At 37.6% G+C, this 21,987-nt stretch overlaps 1 protein-coding gene across 7 annotated transcripts in view; it reads right to left on the reverse strand.

The window, feature by feature from the left end:
* LOC124009865 (rho GTPase-activating protein 29-like) overlaps positions 1–21,987 on the reverse strand; it is a 98,066-nt gene that overhangs the window by 50,154 nt on the left and 25,925 nt on the right. For all 7 annotated transcript variants that reach the window (XM_046322082.1, XM_046322077.1, XM_046322076.1 and 4 more), the window contains 3 exons: positions 17,190–17,286; positions 16,731–16,803; positions 16,496–16,556 (listed from right to left, as the gene is read on the reverse strand). In XM_046322082.1, coding sequence (XP_046178038.1) covers positions 16,496–16,556; positions 16,731–16,787 — 118 coding nt within the window. In that variant the 5' untranslated portion in view covers positions 16,788–16,803; positions 17,190–17,286. The remainder of the gene's footprint in view (positions 1–16,495; positions 16,557–16,730; positions 16,804–17,189; positions 17,287–21,987) is intronic.

The following is a 21,987-nucleotide window of genomic DNA, read 5'->3' on the forward strand; positions in this document are numbered from 1 at the left end:
GAAGAGAGAAACAAGAAGAAGAGAGAAACAAGAAGGAGAGAAACAAGAAGGAGAGAAACAAGAAGGAGAGAAACAAGAAGGAGAGAAACAAGAAGGAGAGAAACAAGAAGGAGAGAAACAAGAAGAAGAGAGAAACAAGAAGAAGAGAGAAACAAGAAGGAGAGAAACAAGAAGAGAAACAAGAAGGAGAGAAACAAGAAGAAGAGAGAAACAAGAAGAAGAGAGAAACAAGAAGGAGAGAAACAAGAAGGAGAGAAACAAGAAGGAGAGAGAAACAAGAAGAAGAGAGAAACAAGAAGAAGAGAGAAACAAGAAGGAGAGAAACAAGAAGAAGAGAGAAACAAGAAGGAGAGAAACAAGAAGAGAGATACAAGAAGAAGAAAGAAACAATAAGAGAAACAAGAAGAAGAGAGAAACAAGAAGGAGAGAGAAACAAGAAGGAGAGAGAAACAAGAAGGAGAGAGAAACAAGAAGGAGAGAAACAAGAAGGAGAGAAACAAGAAGGAGAGAAACAAGAAGGAGAGAAACAAGAAGAGAGAAACAAGAAGGAGAGAGAAACAAGAAGGAGAGAGAAACAAGAAGGAGAGAGAAACAAGAGTGAAACAAGAAGGAGAGAAACAAGAAGGAGAGAGAAACAAGAAGAGAGAAACAAGAAGAGAGAAACAAGAAGGAGAGAAACAAGAAGGAGAGAAACAAGAAGGAGAGAAACAAGAAGGAGAGAAAAACAAGAAGGAGAGAAAAACAAGAAGGAGAGAGAAACAAGAAGGAGAGAGAAACAAGAAGGAGAGAGAAACAAGAAGGAGAGAGAAACAAGAAGGAGAGAGAAACAAGAAGGAGAGAGAAACAAGAAGGAGAGAGAAACAAGGAGAGAGAAACAAGAAGGAGAGAGAAACAAGAAGGAGAGAAACAAGAAGGAGAGAAACAAGAAGGAGAGAAAAACAAGAAGGAGAGAGAAACAAGAAGGAGAGAAACAAGAAGGAGAGAAACAAGAAGGAGAGAAACAAGAAGGAGAGAGAAACAAGAAGGAGAGAGAAACAAGAAGGAGAGAGAAACAAGAAGGAGAGAGAAACAAGAAGGAGAGAGAAACAAGAAGGAGAGAAACAAGAAGGAGAGAGAAACAAGAAGGAGAGAGAAACAAGAAGAGAGAAACAAGAAGAGAGAAACAAGAAGGAGAGAGAAACAAGAAGGAGAGAGAAACAAGAAGGAGAGAGAAACAAGAAGGAGAGAAACAAGAAGGAGAGAGAAACAAGAGTGAAACAAGAAGAAGAGAAACAAGAAGGAGAGAAACAAGAAGGAGAGAGAAACAAGAGTGAAACAAGAAGGAGAGAGAAACAAGAAGGAGAGAGAAACAAGAAGGAGAGAAACAAGAAGGAGAGAAACAAGAAGGAGAGAGAAACAAGAAGGAGAGAAACAAGAGTGAAACAAGAAGAAGAGAGAGAGAAACAAGAAGGAGAGAAAAACAAGGAGAGAAACAAGAAGGAGAGAAAAACAAGGAGAGAAACAAGAAGGAGAGAAACAAGAGTGAAACAAGAAGAAGAGAGAGAGAAACAAGAAGGAGAAAAACAAGGAGAGAAACAAGAAGAAGAGAGAAACAAGAAGGAGAGAGAAACAAGAAGGAGAGAAACAAGAAGGAGAGAAACAAGAAGGAGAGAGAAACAAGAAGGAGAGAAACAAGAAGGAGAGAAACAAGGAGAGAAAAACAAGGAGAGAAACAAGAAGAAGAGAAAAACAAGGAGAGAAACAAGAAGAAGAGAGAGAGAAACAAGAGTGAAACAAGAAGAAGAGAAACAAGAGTGAAACAAGAAGAAGAGAGAGAGAAACAAGAAGGAGAGAAAAACAAGGAGAGAAACAAGAAGGAGAGAAAAACAAGGAGAGAAACAAGAAGGAGAGAAACAAGAGTGAAACAAGAAGAAGAGAGAGAGAAACAAGAAGGAGAGAAAAACAAGGAGAGAAACAAGAAGAAGAGAGAAACAAGAAGGAGAGAGAAACAAGAAGGAGAGTGAAAAATGAAGAGTGAAACATGAAGAGTGAAACAAGAAGAGTGAAACAAGAAGAAGAGTGAAACAAGAAGAAGAGTGAAACAAGAAGAAGAGAGAAACAAGAAGAAGAGAGAAACAAGAAGAAAGAAACAAGAAGAGAGAAACAAGAAGGAGAGAAACAAGAGAAAAACAAAAAGAAGAGAGAAACAAGAAGAAGAGAGAAACAAGAAGAAGAGAGAAACAAGAAGAAGAGAGAAACAAGAAGAAGAGAGAAACAAGAAGAAGAGAGAAACAAGAAGGAGAGAGAAACAAGGAGAGAGAAACAAGAAGAAGAGAGAAACAAGAAGAGAAACAAGAAGGAGAGAAACAAGAAGGAGAGAGAAACAAGAAGGAGAGAGAAACAAGAAGAGAGAAACAAGAAGGAGAGAGAAATAAGAAGAGAGAAACAAGAAGGAGAGAGAAACAAGAAGAAGAGAGAAACAAGAAGGAGAGAGCAACAAGGAGAGAGAAACAAGGAGAGAGAAACAAGGAGAGAGAAACAAGAAGGAGAGAAACAAGAAGAAGAGAAACAAGAAGAAGAGAAAAACAAGGAGAAACAAGAAGGAGAGAGAAACAAGGAGAAGAGAGAAACAAGAAGGAGAGAGAAACAAGGAGAAGAGAGAAACAAGGAGAGAGAAACAAGGAGAGAGAAACAAGAAGAAGAGAGAAACAAGAAGAAGAGAGAAACAAGAAGAAGAGAGAAACAAGAAGGAGAGAAAAACAAGAAGAGAGAAACAAGAAGAAGAGAGAAACAAGAAGAAGAGAGAAACAAGAAGGAGAGAGAAACAAGAAGAAGAGAGAAACAAGGAGAGAGAAACAAGGAGAGAGAAACAAGAAGGAGAGAAACAAGAAGGAGAGAAACAAGAAGAGTGAAAAAAGAGGAAGAGAGAAACAAGAAGAAGAGAGAAACAAGAAGAAGAGAGAAACAAGAAGGAGAGAGAAACAAGAAGAGAAACAAGAAGGAGAGAGAAACAAGAAGGAGAGAGAAACAAGAAGGAGAGAAACAAGGAGAGTGAAAAAAGAAGAGTGAAAAAAGAAGAAGAGAGAAACAAGAAGGAGAGAAACAAGAAGAAGAGAGAAACAAGAAGGAGAGAGAAACAAGAAGGAGAGAAACAAGAAGGAGAGAAACAAGAAGGAGAGAAACAAGAAGAAGAGAGAAACAAGAAGGAGAGAAACAAGAAGAAGAGAGAAACAAGAAGAAGAGAGAAACAAGAAGAAGAGAAACAAGAAGAAGAGAAACAAGAAGGAGAGAAACAAGAAGAAGAGAGAAACAAGAAGGAGAGAGAAACAAGAAGAGAGAAACAAGAAGAGAGAAACAAGAAGGAGAGAGAAACAAGAAGAGAGAAACAAGAAGGAGAGAGAAACAAGAAGAAGAGAGAAACAAGGAGAGAGAAACAAGAAGGAGAGAAACAAGAAGGAGAGAAACAAGAAGGAGAGAGAAACAAGAGTGAAACAAGAAGAAGAGAGAGAGAAACAAGAAGGAGAGAAAAACAAGAAGAAGAGTGAAACAAGAAGAAGAGTGAAACAATAAGAGAGAAACAAGAAGGAGAGAAACAAGAAGAATAGTGAAACAAGAAGAAGAGAGAAACAAGAAGAGTGAAACATGAAGAGTGAAACAAGAAGAGAGAAACAAGAAGAAGAGAAACAAGAAGGAGAGAAACAAGAAGAAGAGAGAAACAAGAAGGAGAGAGAAACAAGAAGAGAGAAACAAGAAGAGAGAAACAAGAAGGAGAGAGAAACAAGAAGAGAGAAACAAGAAGGAGAGAGAAACAAGAAGAAGAGAGAAACAAGGAGAGAGAAACAAGAAGGAGAGAAACAAGAAGGAGAGAAACAAGAAGGAGAGAGAAACAAGAGTGAAACAAGAAGAAGAGAGAGAGAAACAAGAAGGAGAGAAAAACAAGAAGAAGAGTGAAACAAGAAGAAGAGTGAAACAATAAGAGAGAAACAAGAAGGAGAGAAACAAGAAGAATAGTGAAACAAGAAGAAGAGAGAAACAAGAAGAGTGAAACATGAAGAGTGAAACAAGAAGAGTGAAACAAGAAGAAGAGAGAAACAAGAAGGAGAGAAACAAGAAGAAGAGAGAAACAAGAAGAGTGAAACATGAAGAGTGAAACAAGAGTGAAACAAGAAGAAGAGAGAAACAAGAAGGAGAGAAACAAGAAGAAGAGAGAAACAAGAAGAGTGAAACATGAAGAGTGAAACAAGAAGAGTGAAACAAGAAGGAGAGAAACAAGAAGAAGAGAGAAACAAGAAGAGTGAAACATGAAGAGTGAAACAAGAGTGAAACAAGAAGAAGAGAGAAACAAGAAGGAGAGAAACAAGAAGAAGAGAGAAACAAGAAGAGAGAAACAAGAAGAAGAGTGAAACAAGAAGAAGAGAGAAACAAGAAGAAGAGAGAAACAAGAAGGAGAGAAACAAGAAGAGTGAAACAAGAAGAGTGAAACAAGAAGAGTGAAACAAGAAGAAGAGTGAAACAAGAAGAAGAGAGAAACAAGAAGAAGAGAGAAACAAGAAGAAGAGAGAAACAAGAAGAGAGAAACAAGAAGGAGAGAAACAAGAAGAAGAGAAAAACAAAAAGAAGAGAGAAACAAGAAGAAGAGAGAAACAAGAAGAAGAGAGAAACAAGAAGAAGAGAGAAACAAGAAGGAGAGAGAAACAAGAAGAAGAGAGAAACAAGAAGAGAAACAAGAAGAGAAACAAGAAGGAGAGAAACAAGAAGAGAGAAACAAGAAGGAGAGAGAAATAAGAAGAGAGAAACAAGAAGGAGAGAGAAACAAGAAGAAGAGAGAAACAAGAAGAAGAGTGAAACAAGAAGGAGAGAGAAACAAGAAGGAGAGAAACAAGAAGGAGAGAAACAAGAGTGAAACAAGAAGGAGAGAGAAACAAGAAGAAGAGAGAAACAAGAAGAAGAGTGAAACAAGGAGAGAGAAACAAGGAGAGAAACAAGAAGGAGAGAAACAAGGAGAGAAACAAGAAGGAGAGAAACAAGAAGGAGAGAAACACAAGAAGAGAAAAACAAGAAGGAGAGAGAAACAAGGAGAAGAGAGAAACAAGGAGAAGAGAGAAACAAGGAGAAGAGAGAAACAAGGAGAGAGATACAAGAAGGAGAGAAACAAGAAGAAGAGAAACAAGAAGAGTGAAAAAGAAGAAGAGAGAAACAAGAAGAAGAGTGAAACAATAAGAAGAGAGAAACAAGAAGGAGAGAAACAAGAAGAAGAGTGAAACAAGAAGAAGAGAGAAACAAGAAGAGTGAAACATGAAGAGTGAAACAAGAAGAGTGAAACAAGAAGAAGAGAGAAACAAGAAGAAGAGTGAAACAAGAAGAAGAGTGAAACAAGAAGAAGAGTGAAACAAGAAGAAGAGAGAAACAAGAAGGAGAGAAACAAGAAGAGTGAAACAAGAAGAAGAGAAAAACAAAAAGAAGAGAGAAACAAGAAGAGAGAAACAAGAAGGAGAGAGAAACAAGAAGAAGAGAGAAACAAGAAGGAGAGAGAAACAAGAAGAAGAGAGAAACAAGAAGGAGAGAGAAACAAGAAGAAGAGAAACAAGAAGGAGAGAGAAACAAGAAGGAGAGAAACAAGGAGAGTGAAAAAAGAAGAAGAGAGAAACAATAAGAAGAGTGAAACAAGAAGAAGAGAGAAACAAGAAGAAGAGAGAAACAAGAAGGAGAGAAACAAGAAGGAGAGAAACAAGAAGAAGAGAGAAACAAGAAGAAGAGAGAAACAAGAAGAAGAGAGAAACAAGAAGAAGAGAGAAACAAGGAGAGAGAAACAAGAAGAGAGAAACAAGAAGGAGAGAAACAAGAAGAGAGAAACAAGAAGGAGAGAAACAAGAAGAGAGAAACAAGAAGGAGAGAGAAACAAGAAGGAGAGAGAAACAAGAGTGAAACAAGAAGAAGAGAGAGAGAAACAAGAAGGAGAGAAAAACAAGAAGAGTGAAAAAAGAAGGAGAGAAACAAGAAGAAGAGTGAAACAAGAAGAAGAAGAGAGAAACAAGAAGAAGAGTGAAACAAGAAGAGTGAAACAAGAAGAAGAGAGAAACAAGAAGAAGAGTGAAACAAGAAGAAGAGTGAAACAAGAAGAAGAGAGAAACAAGAAGAGTGAAACAAGAAGAAGAGAAAAACAAAAAGAAGAGAGAAACAAGAAGAAGAGAGAAACAAGAAGAAGAGAGAAACAAGAAGGAGAGAGAAACAAGAAGAAGAGAAACAAGAAGAAGAGAGAAACAAGAAGAAGAGTGAAACAAGAAGAGAAACAAGAAGGAGAGAGAAACAAGAAGAAGAGAGAAACAAGAAGGAGAGAGAAACAAGAAGAGAGAAACAAGAAGGAGAGAGAAACAAGAAGGAGAGAGAAACAAGAAGGAGAGAAACAAGGAGAGTGAAAAAAGAAGAGTGAAAAAAGAAGAAGAGAGAAACAAGAAGAAGAGTGAAACAAGAAGAAGAGTGAAACAAGAAGAAGAGAGAAACAAGAAGAGAGAAACAAGAAGAGAGAAACAAGAAGAAGAGAGAAACAAGAAGAAGAGAGAAACAAGAAGAAGAGAGAAACAAGAAGAAGAGAGAAACAAGAAGGAGAGAGAAACAAGAAGAAGAGAAACAAGAAGAAGAGAAACAAGAAGGAGAGAAACAAGAAGAAGAGAGAAACAAGAAGAAGAGAGAAACAAGAAGAAGAGAGAAACAAGAAGAAGAGAGAAACAAGAAGAGAGAAACAAGAAGAGAGAAACAAGAAGGAGAGAGAAACAAGAAGGAGAGAGAAACAAGAAGGAGAGAGAAACAAGAAGGAGAGAAACAAGAAGGAGAGAGAAACAAGAAGGAGAGAAACAAGAAGGAGAGAGAAACAAGAAGGAGAGAGAAACAAGAGTGAAACAAGAAGAAGAGAGAGAAAAACAAGAAGAGAGAAACAAGAAGAAGAGTGAAACAATAAGAAGAGAGAAACAAGAAGGAGAGAAACAAGAAGGAGAGAAACAAGAAGAAGAGTGAAACAAGAAGAAGAGAGAAACAAGAAGAGTGAAACATGAAGAGTGAAACAAGAAGAAGAGAGAAACAAGAAGAAGAGAGAAACAAGAAGGAGAGAGAAACAAGAAGGAGAGAGAAACAAGAAGGAGAGAGAAACAAGAAGGAGAGAGAAACAAGAAGGAGAGAGAAACAAGAAGGAGAGAAACAAGAAGGAGAGAGAAACAAGAAGGAGAGAGAAACAAGAAGAGAGAAACAAGAAGAGAGAAACAAGAAGGAGAGAGAAACAAGAAGGAGAGAGAAACAAGAAGGAGAGAGAAACAAGAAGGAGAGAAACAAGAAGGAGAGAGAAACAAGAGTGAAACAAGAAGAAGAGAAACAAGAAGGAGAGAAACAAGAAGGAGAGAGAAACAAGAGTGAAACAAGAAGGAGAGAGAAACAAGAAGGAGAGAGAAACAAGAAGGAGAGAAACAAGAAGGAGAGAAACAAGAAGGAGAGAGAAACAAGAAGGAGAGAAACAAGAGTGAAACAAGAAGAAGAGAGAGAGAAACAAGAAGGAGAGAAAAACAAGGAGAGAAACAAGAAGGAGAGAAAAACAAGGAGAGAAACAAGAAGGAGAGAAACAAGAGTGAAACAAGAAGAAGAGAGAGAGAAACAAGAAGGAGAGAAAAACAAGGAGAGAAACAAGAAGAAGAGAGAAACAAGAAGGAGAGAGAAACAAGAAGGAGAGAAACAAGAAGGAGAGAAACAAGAAGGAGAGAGAAACAAGAAGGAGAGAAACAAGAAGGAGAGAAACAAGGAGAGAAAAACAAGGAGAGAAACAAGAAGAAGAGAAAAACAAGGAGAGAAACAAGAAGAAGAGAGAGAGAAACAAGAGTGAAACAAGAAGAAGAGAAACAAGAGTGAAACAAGAAGAAGAGAGAGAGAAACAAGAAGGAGAGAAAAACAAGGAGAGAAACAAGAAGGAGAGAAAAACAAGGAGAGAAACAAGAAGGAGAGAAACAAGAGTGAAACAAGAAGAAGAGAGAGAGAAACAAGAAGGAGAGAAAAACAAGGAGAGAAACAAGAAGAAGAGAGAAACAAGAAGGAGAGAGAAACAAGAAGGAGAGTGAAAAATGAAGAGTGAAACATGAAGAGTGAAACAAGAAGAGTGAAACAAGAAGAAGAGTGAAACAAGAAGAAGAGTGAAACAAGAAGAAGAGAGAAACAAGAAGAAGAGAGAAACAAGAAGAAAGAAACAAGAAGAGAGAAACAAGAAGGAGAGAAACAAGAGAAAAACAAAAAGAAGAGAGAAACAAGAAGAAGAGAGAAACAAGAAGAAGAGAGAAACAAGAAGAAGAGAGAAACAAGAAGAAGAGAGAAACAAGAAGAAGAGAGAAACAAGAAGGAGAGAGAAACAAGGAGAGAGAAACAAGAAGAAGAGAGAAACAAGAAGAGAAACAAGAAGGAGAGAAACAAGAAGGAGAGAGAAACAAGAAGGAGAGAGAAACAAGAAGAGAGAAACAAGAAGGAGAGAGAAATAAGAAGAGAGAAACAAGAAGGAGAGAGAAACAAGAAGAAGAGAGAAACAAGAAGGAGAGAGCAACAAGGAGAGAGAAACAAGGAGAGAGAAACAAGGAGAGAGAAACAAGAAGGAGAGAAACAAGAAGAAGAGAAACAAGAAGAAGAGAAAAACAAGGAGAAACAAGAAGGAGAGAGAAACAAGGAGAAGAGAGAAACAAGAAGGAGAGAGAAACAAGGAGAAGAGAGAAACAAGGAGAGAGAAACAAGGAGAGAGAAACAAGAAGAAGAGAGAAACAAGAAGAAGAGAGAAACAAGAAGAAGAGAGAAACAAGAAGGAGAGAAAAACAAGAAGAGAGAAACAAGAAGAAGAGAGAAACAAGAAGAAGAGAGAAACAAGAAGGAGAGAGAAACAAGAAGAAGAGAGAAACAAGGAGAGAGAAACAAGGAGAGAGAAACAAGAAGGAGAGAAACAAGAAGGAGAGAAACAAGAAGAGTGAAAAAAGAGGAAGAGAGAAACAAGAAGAAGAGAGAAACAAGAAGAAGAGAGAAACAAGAAGGAGAGAGAAACAAGAAGAGAAACAAGAAGGAGAGAGAAACAAGAAGGAGAGAGAAACAAGAAGGAGAGAAACAAGGAGAGTGAAAAAAGAAGAGTGAAAAAAGAAGAAGAGAGAAACAAGAAGGAGAGAAACAAGAAGAAGAGAGAAACAAGAAGGAGAGAGAAACAAGAAGGAGAGAAACAAGAAGGAGAGAAACAAGAAGGAGAGAAACAAGAAGAAGAGAGAAACAAGAAGGAGAGAAACAAGAAGAAGAGAGAAACAAGAAGAAGAGAGAAACAAGAAGAAGAGAAACAAGAAGAAGAGAAACAAGAAGGAGAGAAACAAGAAGAAGAGAGAAACAAGAAGGAGAGAGAAACAAGAAGAGAGAAACAAGAAGAGAGAAACAAGAAGGAGAGAGAAACAAGAAGAGAGAAACAAGAAGGAGAGAGAAACAAGAAGAAGAGAGAAACAAGGAGAGAGAAACAAGAAGGAGAGAAACAAGAAGGAGAGAAACAAGAAGGAGAGAGAAACAAGAGTGAAACAAGAAGAAGAGAGAGAGAAACAAGAAGGAGAGAAAAACAAGAAGAAGAGTGAAACAAGAAGAAGAGTGAAACAATAAGAGAGAAACAAGAAGGAGAGAAACAAGAAGAATAGTGAAACAAGAAGAAGAGAGAAACAAGAAGAGTGAAACATGAAGAGTGAAACAAGAAGAGAGAAACAAGAAGAAGAGAAACAAGAAGGAGAGAAACAAGAAGAAGAGAGAAACAAGAAGGAGAGAGAAACAAGAAGAGAGAAACAAGAAGAGAGAAACAAGAAGGAGAGAGAAACAAGAAGAGAGAAACAAGAAGGAGAGAGAAACAAGAAGAAGAGAGAAACAAGGAGAGAGAAACAAGAAGGAGAGAAACAAGAAGGAGAGAAACAAGAAGGAGAGAGAAACAAGAGTGAAACAAGAAGAAGAGAGAGAGAAACAAGAAGGAGAGAAAAACAAGAAGAAGAGTGAAACAAGAAGAAGAGTGAAACAATAAGAGAGAAACAAGAAGGAGAGAAACAAGAAGAATAGTGAAACAAGAAGAAGAGAGAAACAAGAAGAGTGAAACATGAAGAGTGAAACAAGAAGAGTGAAACAAGAAGAAGAGAGAAACAAGAAGGAGAGAAACAAGAAGAAGAGAGAAACAAGAAGAGTGAAACATGAAGAGTGAAACAAGAGTGAAACAAGAAGAAGAGAGAAACAAGAAGGAGAGAAACAAGAAGAAGAGAGAAACAAGAAGAGTGAAACATGAAGAGTGAAACAAGAAGAGTGAAACAAGAAGGAGAGAAACAAGAAGAAGAGAGAAACAAGAAGAGTGAAACATGAAGAGTGAAACAAGAGTGAAACAAGAAGAAGAGAGAAACAAGAAGGAGAGAAACAAGAAGAAGAGAGAAACAAGAAGAGAGAAACAAGAAGAAGAGTGAAACAAGAAGAAGAGAGAAACAAGAAGAAGAGAGAAACAAGAAGGAGAGAAACAAGAAGAGTGAAACAAGAAGAGTGAAACAAGAAGAGTGAAACAAGAAGAAGAGTGAAACAAGAAGAAGAGAGAAACAAGAAGAAGAGAGAAACAAGAAGAAGAGAGAAACAAGAAGAGAGAAACAAGAAGGAGAGAAACAAGAAGAAGAGAAAAACAAAAAGAAGAGAGAAACAAGAAGAAGAGAGAAACAAGAAGAAGAGAGAAACAAGAAGAAGAGAGAAACAAGAAGGAGAGAGAAACAAGAAGAAGAGAGAAACAAGAAGAGAAACAAGAAGAGAAACAAGAAGGAGAGAAACAAGAAGAGAGAAACAAGAAGGAGAGAGAAATAAGAAGAGAGAAACAAGAAGGAGAGAGAAACAAGAAGAAGAGAGAAACAAGAAGAAGAGTGAAACAAGAAGGAGAGAGAAACAAGAAGGAGAGAAACAAGAAGGAGAGAAACAAGAGTGAAACAAGAAGGAGAGAGAAACAAGAAGAAGAGAGAAACAAGAAGAAGAGTGAAACAAGGAGAGAGAAACAAGGAGAGAAACAAGAAGGAGAGAAACAAGGAGAGAAACAAGAAGGAGAGAAACAAGAAGGAGAGAAACACAAGAAGAGAGAAAAACAAGAAGGAGAGAGAAACAAGGAGAAGAGAGAAACAAGGAGAAGAGAGAAACAAGGAGAAGAGAGAAACAAGGAGAGAGATACAAGAAGGAGAGAAACAAGAAGAAGAGAAACAAGAAGAGTGAAAAAAGAAGAAGAGAGAAACAAGAAGAAGAGTGAAACAATAAGAAGAGAGAAACAAGAAGGAGAGAAACAAGAAGAAGAGTGAAACAAGAAGAAGAGAGAAACAAGAAGAGTGAAACATGAAGAGTGAAACAAGAAGAGTGAAACAAGAAGAAGAGAGAAACAAGAAGAAGAGTGAAACAAGAAGAAGAGTGAAACAAGAAGAAGAGTGAAACAAGAAGAAGAGAGAAACAAGAAGGAGAGAAACAAGAAGAGTGAAACAAGAAGAAGAGAAAAACAAAAAGAAGAGAGAAACAAGAAGAGAGAAACAAGAAGGAGAGAGAAACAAGAAGAAGAGAGAAACAAGAAGGAGAGAGAAACAAGAAGAAGAGAGAAACAAGAAGGAGAGAGAAACAAGAAGAAGAGAAACAAGAAGGAGAGAGAAACAAGAAGGAGAGAAACAAGGAGAGTGAAAAAAGAAGAAGAGAGAAACAATAAGAAGAGTGAAACAAGAAGAAGAGAGAAACAAGAAGAAGAGAGAAACAAGAAGGAGAGAAACAAGAAGGAGAGAAACAAGAAGAAGAGAGAAACAAGAAGAAGAGAGAAACAAGAAGAAGAGAGAAACAAGAAGAAGAGAGAAACAAGGAGAGAGAAACAAGAAGAGAGAAACAAGAAGGAGAGAAACAAGAAGAGAGAAACAAGAAGGAGAGAAACAAGAAGAGAGAAACAAGAAGGAGAGAGAAACAAGAAGGAGAGAGAAACAAGAGTGAAACAAGAAGAAGAGAGAGAGAAACAAGAAGGAGAGAAAAACAAGAAGAGTGAAAAAAGAAGGAGAGAAACAAGAAGAAGAGTGAAACAAGAAGAAGAAGAGAGAAACAAGAAGAAGAGTGAAACAAGAAGAGTGAAACAAGAAGAAGAGAGAAACAAGAAGAAGAGTGAAACAAGAAGAAGAGTGAAACAAGAAGAAGAGAGAAACAAGAAGAGTGAAACAAGAAGAAGAGAAAAACAAAAAGAAGAGAGAAACAAGAAGAAGAGAGAAACAAGAAGAAGAGAGAAACAAGAAGGAGAGAGAAACAAGAAGAAGAGAAACAAGAAGAAGAGAGAAACAAGAAGAAGAGTGAAACAAGAAGAGAAACAAGAAGGAGAGAGAAACAAGAAGAAGAGAGAAACAAGAAGGAGAGAGAAACAAGAAGAGAGAAACAAGAAGGAGAGAGAAACAAGAAGGAGAGAGAAACAAGAAGGAGAGAAACAAGGAGAGTGAAAAAAGAAGAGTGAAAAAAGAAGAAGAGAGAAACAAGAAGAAGAGTGAAACAAGAAGAAGAGTGAAACAAGAAGAAGAGAGAAACAAGAAGAGAGAAACAAGAAGAGAGAAACAAGAAGAAGAGAGAAACAAGAAGAAGAGAGAAACAAGAAGAAGAGAGAAACAAGAAGAAGAGAGAAACAAGAAGGAGAGAGAAACAAGAAGAAGAGAAACAAGAAGAAGAGAAACAAGAAGGAGAGAAACAAGAAGAAGAGAAACAAGAAGGAGAGAAACAAGAAGAAGAGAGAAACAAGAAGAAGAGAGAAACAAGAAGAGAGAAACAAGAAGAGAGAAACAAGAAGGAGAGAGAAACAAGAAGGAGAGAGAAACAAGAAGGAGAGAGAAACAAGAAGGAGAGAAACAAGAAGGAGAGAGAAACAAGAAGGAGAGAAACAAGAAGGAGAGAGAAACAAGAAGGAGAGAGAAACAAGAGTGAAACAAGAAGAAGAGAGAGAAAAACAAGAAGAGAGAAACAAGAAGAAGAGTGAAACAATAAGAAGAGAGAAACAAGAAGGAGAGAAACAAGAAGGAGAGAAACAAGAAGAAGAGTGAAACAAGAAGAAGAGAGAAACAAGAAGAGTGAAACATGAAGAGTGAAACAAGAAGAAGAGAGAAACAAGAAGAAGAGAGAAACAAGAAGAAGAGAGAAACAAGAAGGAGAGAAACAAGAAGAAGAGTGAAACAAGAAGAAGAGAGAAACAAGAAGAAGAGAGAAACAAGAAGAGTGAAACAAGAAGAAGAGAGAAACAAGAAGAAGAGAGAAACAAGAAGGAGAGAAACAAGAAGGAGAGAAACAAGAGAGAAACAAGAAGAAGAGAAAAACAAAAAGAAGAGAGAAACAAGAAGAAGAGAGAAACAAGAAGAAGAGAGAAACAAGAAGGAGAGAGAAACAAGAAGAAGAGAGAAACAAGAAGAAGAGAGAAACAAGAAGGAGAGAGAAACAAGAAGAAGAGAAACAAGAAGAAGAGTGAAACAAGAAGAGAAACAAGAAGGAGAGAAACAAGAAGAGAGAAACAAGAAGGAGAGAGAAACAAGAAGAAGAGAGAAAAAAGAAGGAGAGAGAAACAAGAAGAAGAGAGAAACAAGAAGAAGAGTGAAACAAGAAGAGAGAAACAAGAAGAAGAGAGAAACAAGAAGAGAGAAACAAGAACGAGAGAAGAACGAGAGAAACAAGAAGAGTGAAACAAGAAGAAGAGAGAAACAAGGAGAGAGAAACAAGGAGAGAAACAAGAAGGAGAGAAACAAGAAGGAGAGAAACAAGAAGGAGAGAGAAACAAGAAGAGAGAAACAAGAAGAGAGAAACAAGAAGGAGAGAGAAACAAGAAGAAGAGAGAAACAAGAAGGAGAGAGAAACAAGAAGAAGAGAGAAACAAGAAGGAGAGAAACAAGGAGAGAAACAAGAAGAGTGAAAAAAGAAGAAGAGAGAAACAAGGAGAGAGAAACAAGGAGAGAAACAAGAAGGAGAGAAACAAGAAGGAGAGAAACAAGAAGGAGAGAGAAACAAGAGAGAAACAAGAAGGAGAGAGAAACAAGAAGAAGAGAGAAACAAGAAGAGAGAAACAAGAAGGAGAGAGAAACAAGAAGAAGAGAGAAACAAGAAGGAGAGAAACAAGGAGAGAAACAAGAAGAGTGAAAAAAGAAGAAGAGAGAAACAAGGAGAGAAACAAGAAGAGTGAAAAAAGAAGAAGAGAGAAACAAGGAGAGAAACAAGAAGAAGAGTGAAACAAGAAGAAGAGAGAAACAAGAAGAAGAGAGAAACAAGAAGAAGAGAGAAACAAGAAGAGAGAAACAAGAAGAAGAGAGAAACAAGAAGAGAGAAACAAGAAGAAGAGTGAAACAAGAAGAAGAGAGAAACAAGAAGAGTGAAACAAGAAGAAGAGTGAAACAAGTGGAAGAGAAACAAGGAGAAGAGAGAAACAAGAAGAAGAGAGAAACAAGAAGGAGAGAAACAAGAAGAAGAGTGAAACAAGAAGGAGAGAGAAACAAGAAGGAGAGAGAAACAAGAAGAAGAGAGAAACAAGAAGGAGAGAAACAAGGAGAGAAACAAGAAGAGTGAAAAAAGAAGAAGAGAGAAACAAGGAGAGAAACAAGAAGAGTGAAAAAAGAAGAAGAGAGAAACAAGGAGAGAAACAAGAAGAAGAGTGAAACAAGAAGAAGAGAGAAACAAGAAGGAGAGAAACAAGAAGAAGAGTGAAACAAGAAGAAGAGAGAAACAAGAAGAGAGAAACAAGAAGGAGAGAAACAAGAAGAAGAGAGAAACAAGAAGAGAGAAACAAGAAGGAGAGAGAAACAAGAAGAGAGAAACAAGAAGAAGAGTGAAACGAGAAGAAGAGAGAAACAAGAAGAGTGAAACAAGAAGAAGAGAGAAACAAGAAGAGTGAAACAAGAAGAAGAGTGAAACAAGTGGAAGAGAAACAAGGAGAAGAGAGAAACAAGAAGGAGAGAAACAAGAAGAAGAGTGAAACAAGAAGAAGAGAGAAACAAGAAGAAGAGAGAAACAAGAAGGAGAGAAACAAGAAGAAGAGAGAAACAAGAAGGAGAGAAACAAGAAGAAGAGAGAAACAAGAAGAGAGAAACAAGAAGGAGAGAGAAACAAGAAGAAGAGAAACAAGGAGAAGAGAGAAACAAGAAGAAGAGAGAAACAAGAAGGAGAGAGAAACAAGAAGGAGAGAGAAACAAGAAGAAGAGTGAAACAAGAAGAAGAGTGAATCAAGAAGGAGAGAGAAACAAGGAGAAGAGAGAAACAAGAACGAGAGAAACGAGAACGAGAGAAACGAGAAGGAGAGAAACGAGAAGAAGAGAGAAACAAGAAGAGAGAAACAAGAAGAGAGAAACAAGAAGAAAGAAACGAGAAGAAGAGAGAAACAAGAAGAGTGAAACAAGAAGAAGAGTGAAACAAGAGATAAACAAGAAGAAGAGTGAAACAAGAAGAAGAGTGAAACATGAAGAGTGAAACATGAAGAGAGAAACAAGGAGAGAAACAAGAAGAGAAACAAGAAGGAGAGAGAAACAAGAAGAAGAGAGAAACAAGAAGAAGAGTGAAACAAGAAGAGAGAAACAAGAAGAAGAGAGAAACAAGAAGAAGAGAGAAACAAGAAGAAGAGAAACAAGAAGAGAGAAACAAGAAGGAGAGAGAAACAAGAAGAGAAACAAGGAGAAGAGAGAAACAAGAAGAAGAGAGAAACAAGAAGGAGAGAGAAACAAGAAGGAGAGAGAAACAAGAAGAAGAGTGAAACAAGAAGAAGAGTGAATCAAGAAGAGTGAAACAAGAAGAAGAGTGAAACAAGAAGGAGAGAGAAACATGAAGAGTGAAACAAGGAGAAGAGAGAAACAAGAACGAGAGAAACGAGAAGAGAGAAACAAGAAGAGAGAAACAAGAAGAGAGAAACAAGAAGAAAGAAACGAGAAGAAGAGAGAAACAAGAAGAGTGAAACAAGAAGAAGAGTGAAACATGAAGAGTGAAACATGAAGAGAGAAACAAGGAGAGAAACAAGAAGAGAAACAAGAAGGAGAGAGAAACAAGAAGAAGAGAGAAACAAGAAGAAGAGAGAAACAAGAAGAAGAGAGAAACAAGAAGACGAGTGAAACAAGAAGAAGAGAGAAACAAGAAGGAGAGAGAAACAAGAAGAAGAGAGAAACAAGAAGAGAGAAACAAAAAGAAGAGTGAAACAAGAAGGAGAGTGAAACAAGAAGGAGAGAGAAACAAGAAGGAGAGAGAAACAAGAAGGAGAGAGAAACAAGGAGAGAGAAACAACAAGAAGAGAGAAACAAAAAGAAGAGAGAAACAAGAAGGAGAGTGAAACAAGAAGGAGAGAGAAACAAGAAGGAGAGAAACAAGAAGGAGAGTGAAACAAGAAGGAGAGAGAAACAAGAAGGAGAGAAACAAGAAGGAGAGTGAAACAAGAAGGAGAGAAACAAGAAGGAGGGGAAAAGAAGAGAAACCATAAAAGAAAGAGAAAGAGGAAGGAGTGAAGCGAGACACTTACCCACAAGTCCTTTCTTCTCTGGAACATACGCCCCAGAATCCCCAGAGAGGTTCTCAAAAGACTAGAAATGAAACAAAATACACACATGTTATAGTCTACCAACATATTGCACTTTTGCTCTTTTATATACTCGACTGATACGGTTCAGTAAACTAAACATTCAATTTAACACTGTTCAGCCGACATTTCAAGCATTCTGAATGCACCCTTGATGTGTGAGTCCTGATTGGCTTACCCTGCTTCTTCTGGTCTGGGGGATCCCCAACCCTGATTGGCTGTCCACATCTCCCATAAGGAAGTCAGACACTCTGAGGAGGTAGAGGACGAGTCAGCATAAATTACAACGTCAAGTGAGCAAGATTAACGAAACTGAAGATCCGAGACTAAAGATTATAACATATCTATGCCATTAAATAACAATGTCAGGTGTCCAAGACCATAGTGTAAAAGATAAGTGTCAAACACTAAAAGTTATTGCATATTTATTTATACCGTCAACTAACAATGCTCAGTTTAAATAAATAAAACGTTGTGGTGACATAACTATACTGTTTACAAGAAATGTAATGGTATTTTCCCTGTTCGTCGGCTTAGGTGTAAATCTTTCCCACAATCCCTGGTAAATCCTTGGCTCTGTGACAAAGAGACACTCAAAGCCAACGGCGTTGAAAAGATAAACAAACGTCGTACTCACACATTGCCAAATGTGAATGCCAAACTGTCAATGGAGGCGTATATCTCGCAGAATATAACCTTGTTCTGTTCTTGGTTCACTTCCGTGAAGTTAATGCCTGTTGGGAAGTGATTAAAAACTCACATGAGAACTTCAACAGAAAGGCCAAATCAACATTCATCAACCAACAAAAGCAGCCGTAGAGTTTAACCTGGTCATTAAGCTAAACACACACACAGCCGTAGAGTTTAACCTGGTCACTAAGCTAAACACACACACAGCCGTAGAGTTTAACCTGGTCACTAAGCTAAACACACACACAGCCGTAGAGTTTAACCTGGTCACTAAGCTAAACACACACACAGCCGTAGAGTTTAACCTGGTCATTAAGCTAAACACACACACAGCCGTAGAGTTTAACCTGGTCACTAAGCTAAACACACACACAGCCGTAGAGTTTAACCTGGTCATTAAGCTAAACACACACACAGCCGTAGAGTTTAACCTGGTCATTAAGCTAAACACACACACAGCCGTAGAGTTTAACCTGGTCATTAAGCTAAACACACACACAGCCGTAGAGTTTAACCTGGTCATTAAGCTAAACACACACACAGCCGTAGAGTTTAACCTGGTCATTAAGCTAAACACACACACAGCCGTAGAGTTTAACCTGGTCATTAAGCTAAACACACACACAGCCGTAGAGTTTAACCTGGTCATTAAGCTAAACACACACACAGCCGTAGAGTTTAACCTGGTCACTAAGCTAAACACACACACAGCCGTAGAGTTTAACCTGGTCATTAAGCTAAACACACACACAGCCGTAGAGTTTAACCTGGTCATTAAGCTAAACACACACACAGCCGTAGAGTTTAACCTGGTCATTAAGCTAAACACACACACAGCCGTAGAGTTTAACCTGGTCACTAAGCTAAACACACACACAGCCGTAGAGTTTAACCTGGTCATTAAGCTAAACACACACACAGCCGTAGAGTTTAACCTGGTCATTAAGCTAAACACACACACAGCCGTAGAGTTTAACCTGGTCATTAAGCTAAACACACACACAGCCGTAGAGTTTAACCTGGTCATTAAGCTAAACACACACACAGCCGTAGAGTTTAACCTGGTCATTAAGCTAAACACACACAGCCATAGAGTTTAACCTGGTCACTAAGCTAAACACACACACAGCCGTAGAGTTTAACCTGGTCATTAAGCTAAACGCACACACAGCCGTAGAGTTTAACAAGTATAACAAGTAGCACGGTAGTCCTTATTAGATCAACACAGTCATAACAAGTAGCACGGTAGTCCTTATTAGAACAACACAGTCATAACAAGTAGCACGGTAGTCCTTATTAGAACAACACAGTCATAACAAGTAGCACGGTAGTCCTTATTAGAACAACACAGTCATAACAAGTAGCACGGTAGTCCTTATTAGAACAACACAGTCATAACAAGTAGCACGGTAGTCCTTATTAGATCAACACAGTCATAACAAGTAGCACGGTAGTCCTTATTAGAACAACACAGTCATAACAAGTAGCACGGTAGTCCTTATTAGAACAACGCAGTCATAACAAGTAGCACGGTAGTCCTTATTAGAACAACACAGCAGATAACAAGTAGCACGGTAGTCCTTATTAGAACAACACAGTCATAACAAGTAGCACGGTAGTCCTTATTAGATCAACACAGTCATAACAAGTAGCACGGTAGTCCTTATTAGAACAACACAGTCATAACAAGTAGCACGGTAGTCCTTATTAGATCAACACAGCAGATAACAAGTAGCACGGTAGTCCTTATTAGATCAACACAGTCATAACAAGTAGCACGGTAGTCCTTATTAGATCAACACAGTAGAATGACTTCATTCATTGGTTAAGCATTTAAAAATAGGCTCCATTTCATAACTTCCTCTCTTTCTGTTGGGGAGCAGATAGTGAGGAAACTGTGATGGGATGGTCCCTTTCAACAATAAACTGGACAGAAGTGTTAAAACACACTGATATAGACATACAGTACATAGAGACTAACAGGAACACAGAGATATAGACATACAGTACATAGAGACTAACAGGAACACAGAGATATAGACATACAGTACATAGAGACTAACAGGAACACAGAGATATAGACATACAGTACATAGAGACTAACAGGAACACACTGATATAGACATACAGTACATAGAGACTAACAGGAACACACTGATATAGACATACAGTACATAGAGACTAACAGGAACACAGAGATATAGACATACAGTACATAGAGACTAACAGGAACACAGAGATATAGACATACAGTACATAGAGACTAACAGGAACACAGAGATATAGACATACAGTACATAGAGACTAACAGGAACACAGAGATATAGACATACAGTACATAGAGACTAACAGGAACACAGAGATATAGACATACAGTACATAGAGACTAACAGGAACACAGAGATATAGACATACAGTACATAGAGACTAACAGGAACACAGAGATATAGACATTCAGTACATAGAGACTAACAGGAACACAGAGATATAGACATACAGTAGATAGAGACTAACAGGAACACAGAGATATAGACATACAGTAGATAGAGACTAACAGGAACACACTGATATAGACATACAGTACATAGAGACTAACAGGAACACAGTCAAGGATGTTAAAACACACTGATATAGACATTCAGTACATAGAGACTAACAGGAACACAGAGATATAGACATACAGTACATAGAGACTAACAGGAACACAGATATATAGATATACAGTACATAGAGACTAACAGGAACACAGAGATATAGACATACAGTACAAAGAGACTAACAGGAACACAGAGATATAGACATTCAGTACATAGTGACTAACAGAAACACAGAGATATAGACATACAGTACATAGAGACTAACAGGAACACAGAGATATAGACATTCAGTACATAGAGACTAACAGAAACACAGAGATATAGACATACAGTAGATAGAGACTAACAGGAACACAGAGATATAGACATACAGTAGATAGAGACTAACAGGAACACACTGATATAGACATACAGTACATAGAGACTAACAGGAACACAGTCAAGGATGTTAAAACACACTGATATAGACATTCAGTACATAGAGACTAACAGGAACACAGAGATATAGACATACAGTACATAGAGACTAACAGGAACACAGATATATAGATATACTGTACATAGAGACTAACAGGAACACAGAGATATAGACATACAGTACAAAGAGACTAACAGGAACACAGAGATATAGACATTCAGTACATAGTGACTAACAGAAACACAGAGATATAGACATACAGTACATAGAGACTAACAGGAACACAGAGATATAGACATTCAGTACATAGAGACTAACAGAAACACAGAGATATAGACATACAGTACATAGAGACTAACAGGAACACAGAGATATAGACATACAGTACATAGAGACTAACAGGAACACAGATATAGACATACAGTACATAGAGACTAACAGGATATATATACTGATATAGACATACAGTACATAGAGACTAACAGGAACACAGAGATATAGACATACAGTACATAGAGACTAACAGGAACACAGTCAAGGATGTTAAAACACACTGACATAGACATACAGTACATAGAGACTAATAGGAACACAGAGATATAGACATACAGTACATAGAGACTAACAGGAACACAGAGATATAGACATACAGTACATAGAGACTAACAGGAACACACTGATATAGACATTCAGTACATAGAGACTAACAGGAACACACTGATATAGACATACAGTACATAGAGACTAACAGGAACACAGAGATATAGACATACAGTACATAGAGACTAACATGAACACAGAGATATAGACATACAGTACATAGAGACTAACAGGAACACACTGATATAGACATACAGTACATAGAGACTAACAGGAACACACTGATATAGACATACAGTACATAGAGACTAACAGGAACACACTGATATAGACATACAGTACATAGAGACTAACAGAAACACAGAGATATAGACATACAGTACATAGAGACTATCAGGAACACAGAGATATAGACATACAGTACATAGAGACTAACAGGAACACAGAGATATAGACATACAGTACATAGAGACTAACAGGAACACACTCATATAGACATACAGTACATAGAGACTAACAGGAACACAGAGATATAGACATACAGTACATAGAGACTAACAGGAACACAGTCAAGGATGTTAAAACAGTACATAGAGACTAACAGGAACACAGAGATATAGACATACAGTACATAGAGACTAACAGGAACACAGTCAAGGATGTTAAAACAGTACATAGAGACTAACAGGAACACAGAGATATAGACATACAGTACATAGAGACTAACAGGAACACACTGATATAGACATTCAGTACATAGAGACTAACAGGAACACAGAGATATAGACATACAGTACATAGAGACTAACAGGAACACAGTCAAGGATGTTAAAACAGTACATAGAGACTAACAGGAACACAGAGATATAGACATACAGTACATAGAGACTAACAGGAACACAGAGATATAGACATACAGTACATAGAGACTAACAGGAACACACTGATATAGACATTCAGTACATAGAGACTAACAGGAACACAGAGATATAGACATACAGTACATAGAGACTAACAGGAACACAGAGATATAGACATACAGTACATAGAGACTAACAGGAACACACTGATATAGACATTCAGTACATAGAGACTAACAGGAACACACTGATATAGACATACAGTACATA

This window comes from Oncorhynchus gorbuscha, linkage group LG22, assembly GCF_021184085.1.
Source record: "Oncorhynchus gorbuscha isolate QuinsamMale2020 ecotype Even-year linkage group LG22, OgorEven_v1.0, whole genome shotgun sequence".
In the NCBI taxonomy this organism is placed as follows: domain Eukaryota; kingdom Metazoa; phylum Chordata; class Actinopteri; order Salmoniformes; family Salmonidae; genus Oncorhynchus; species Oncorhynchus gorbuscha.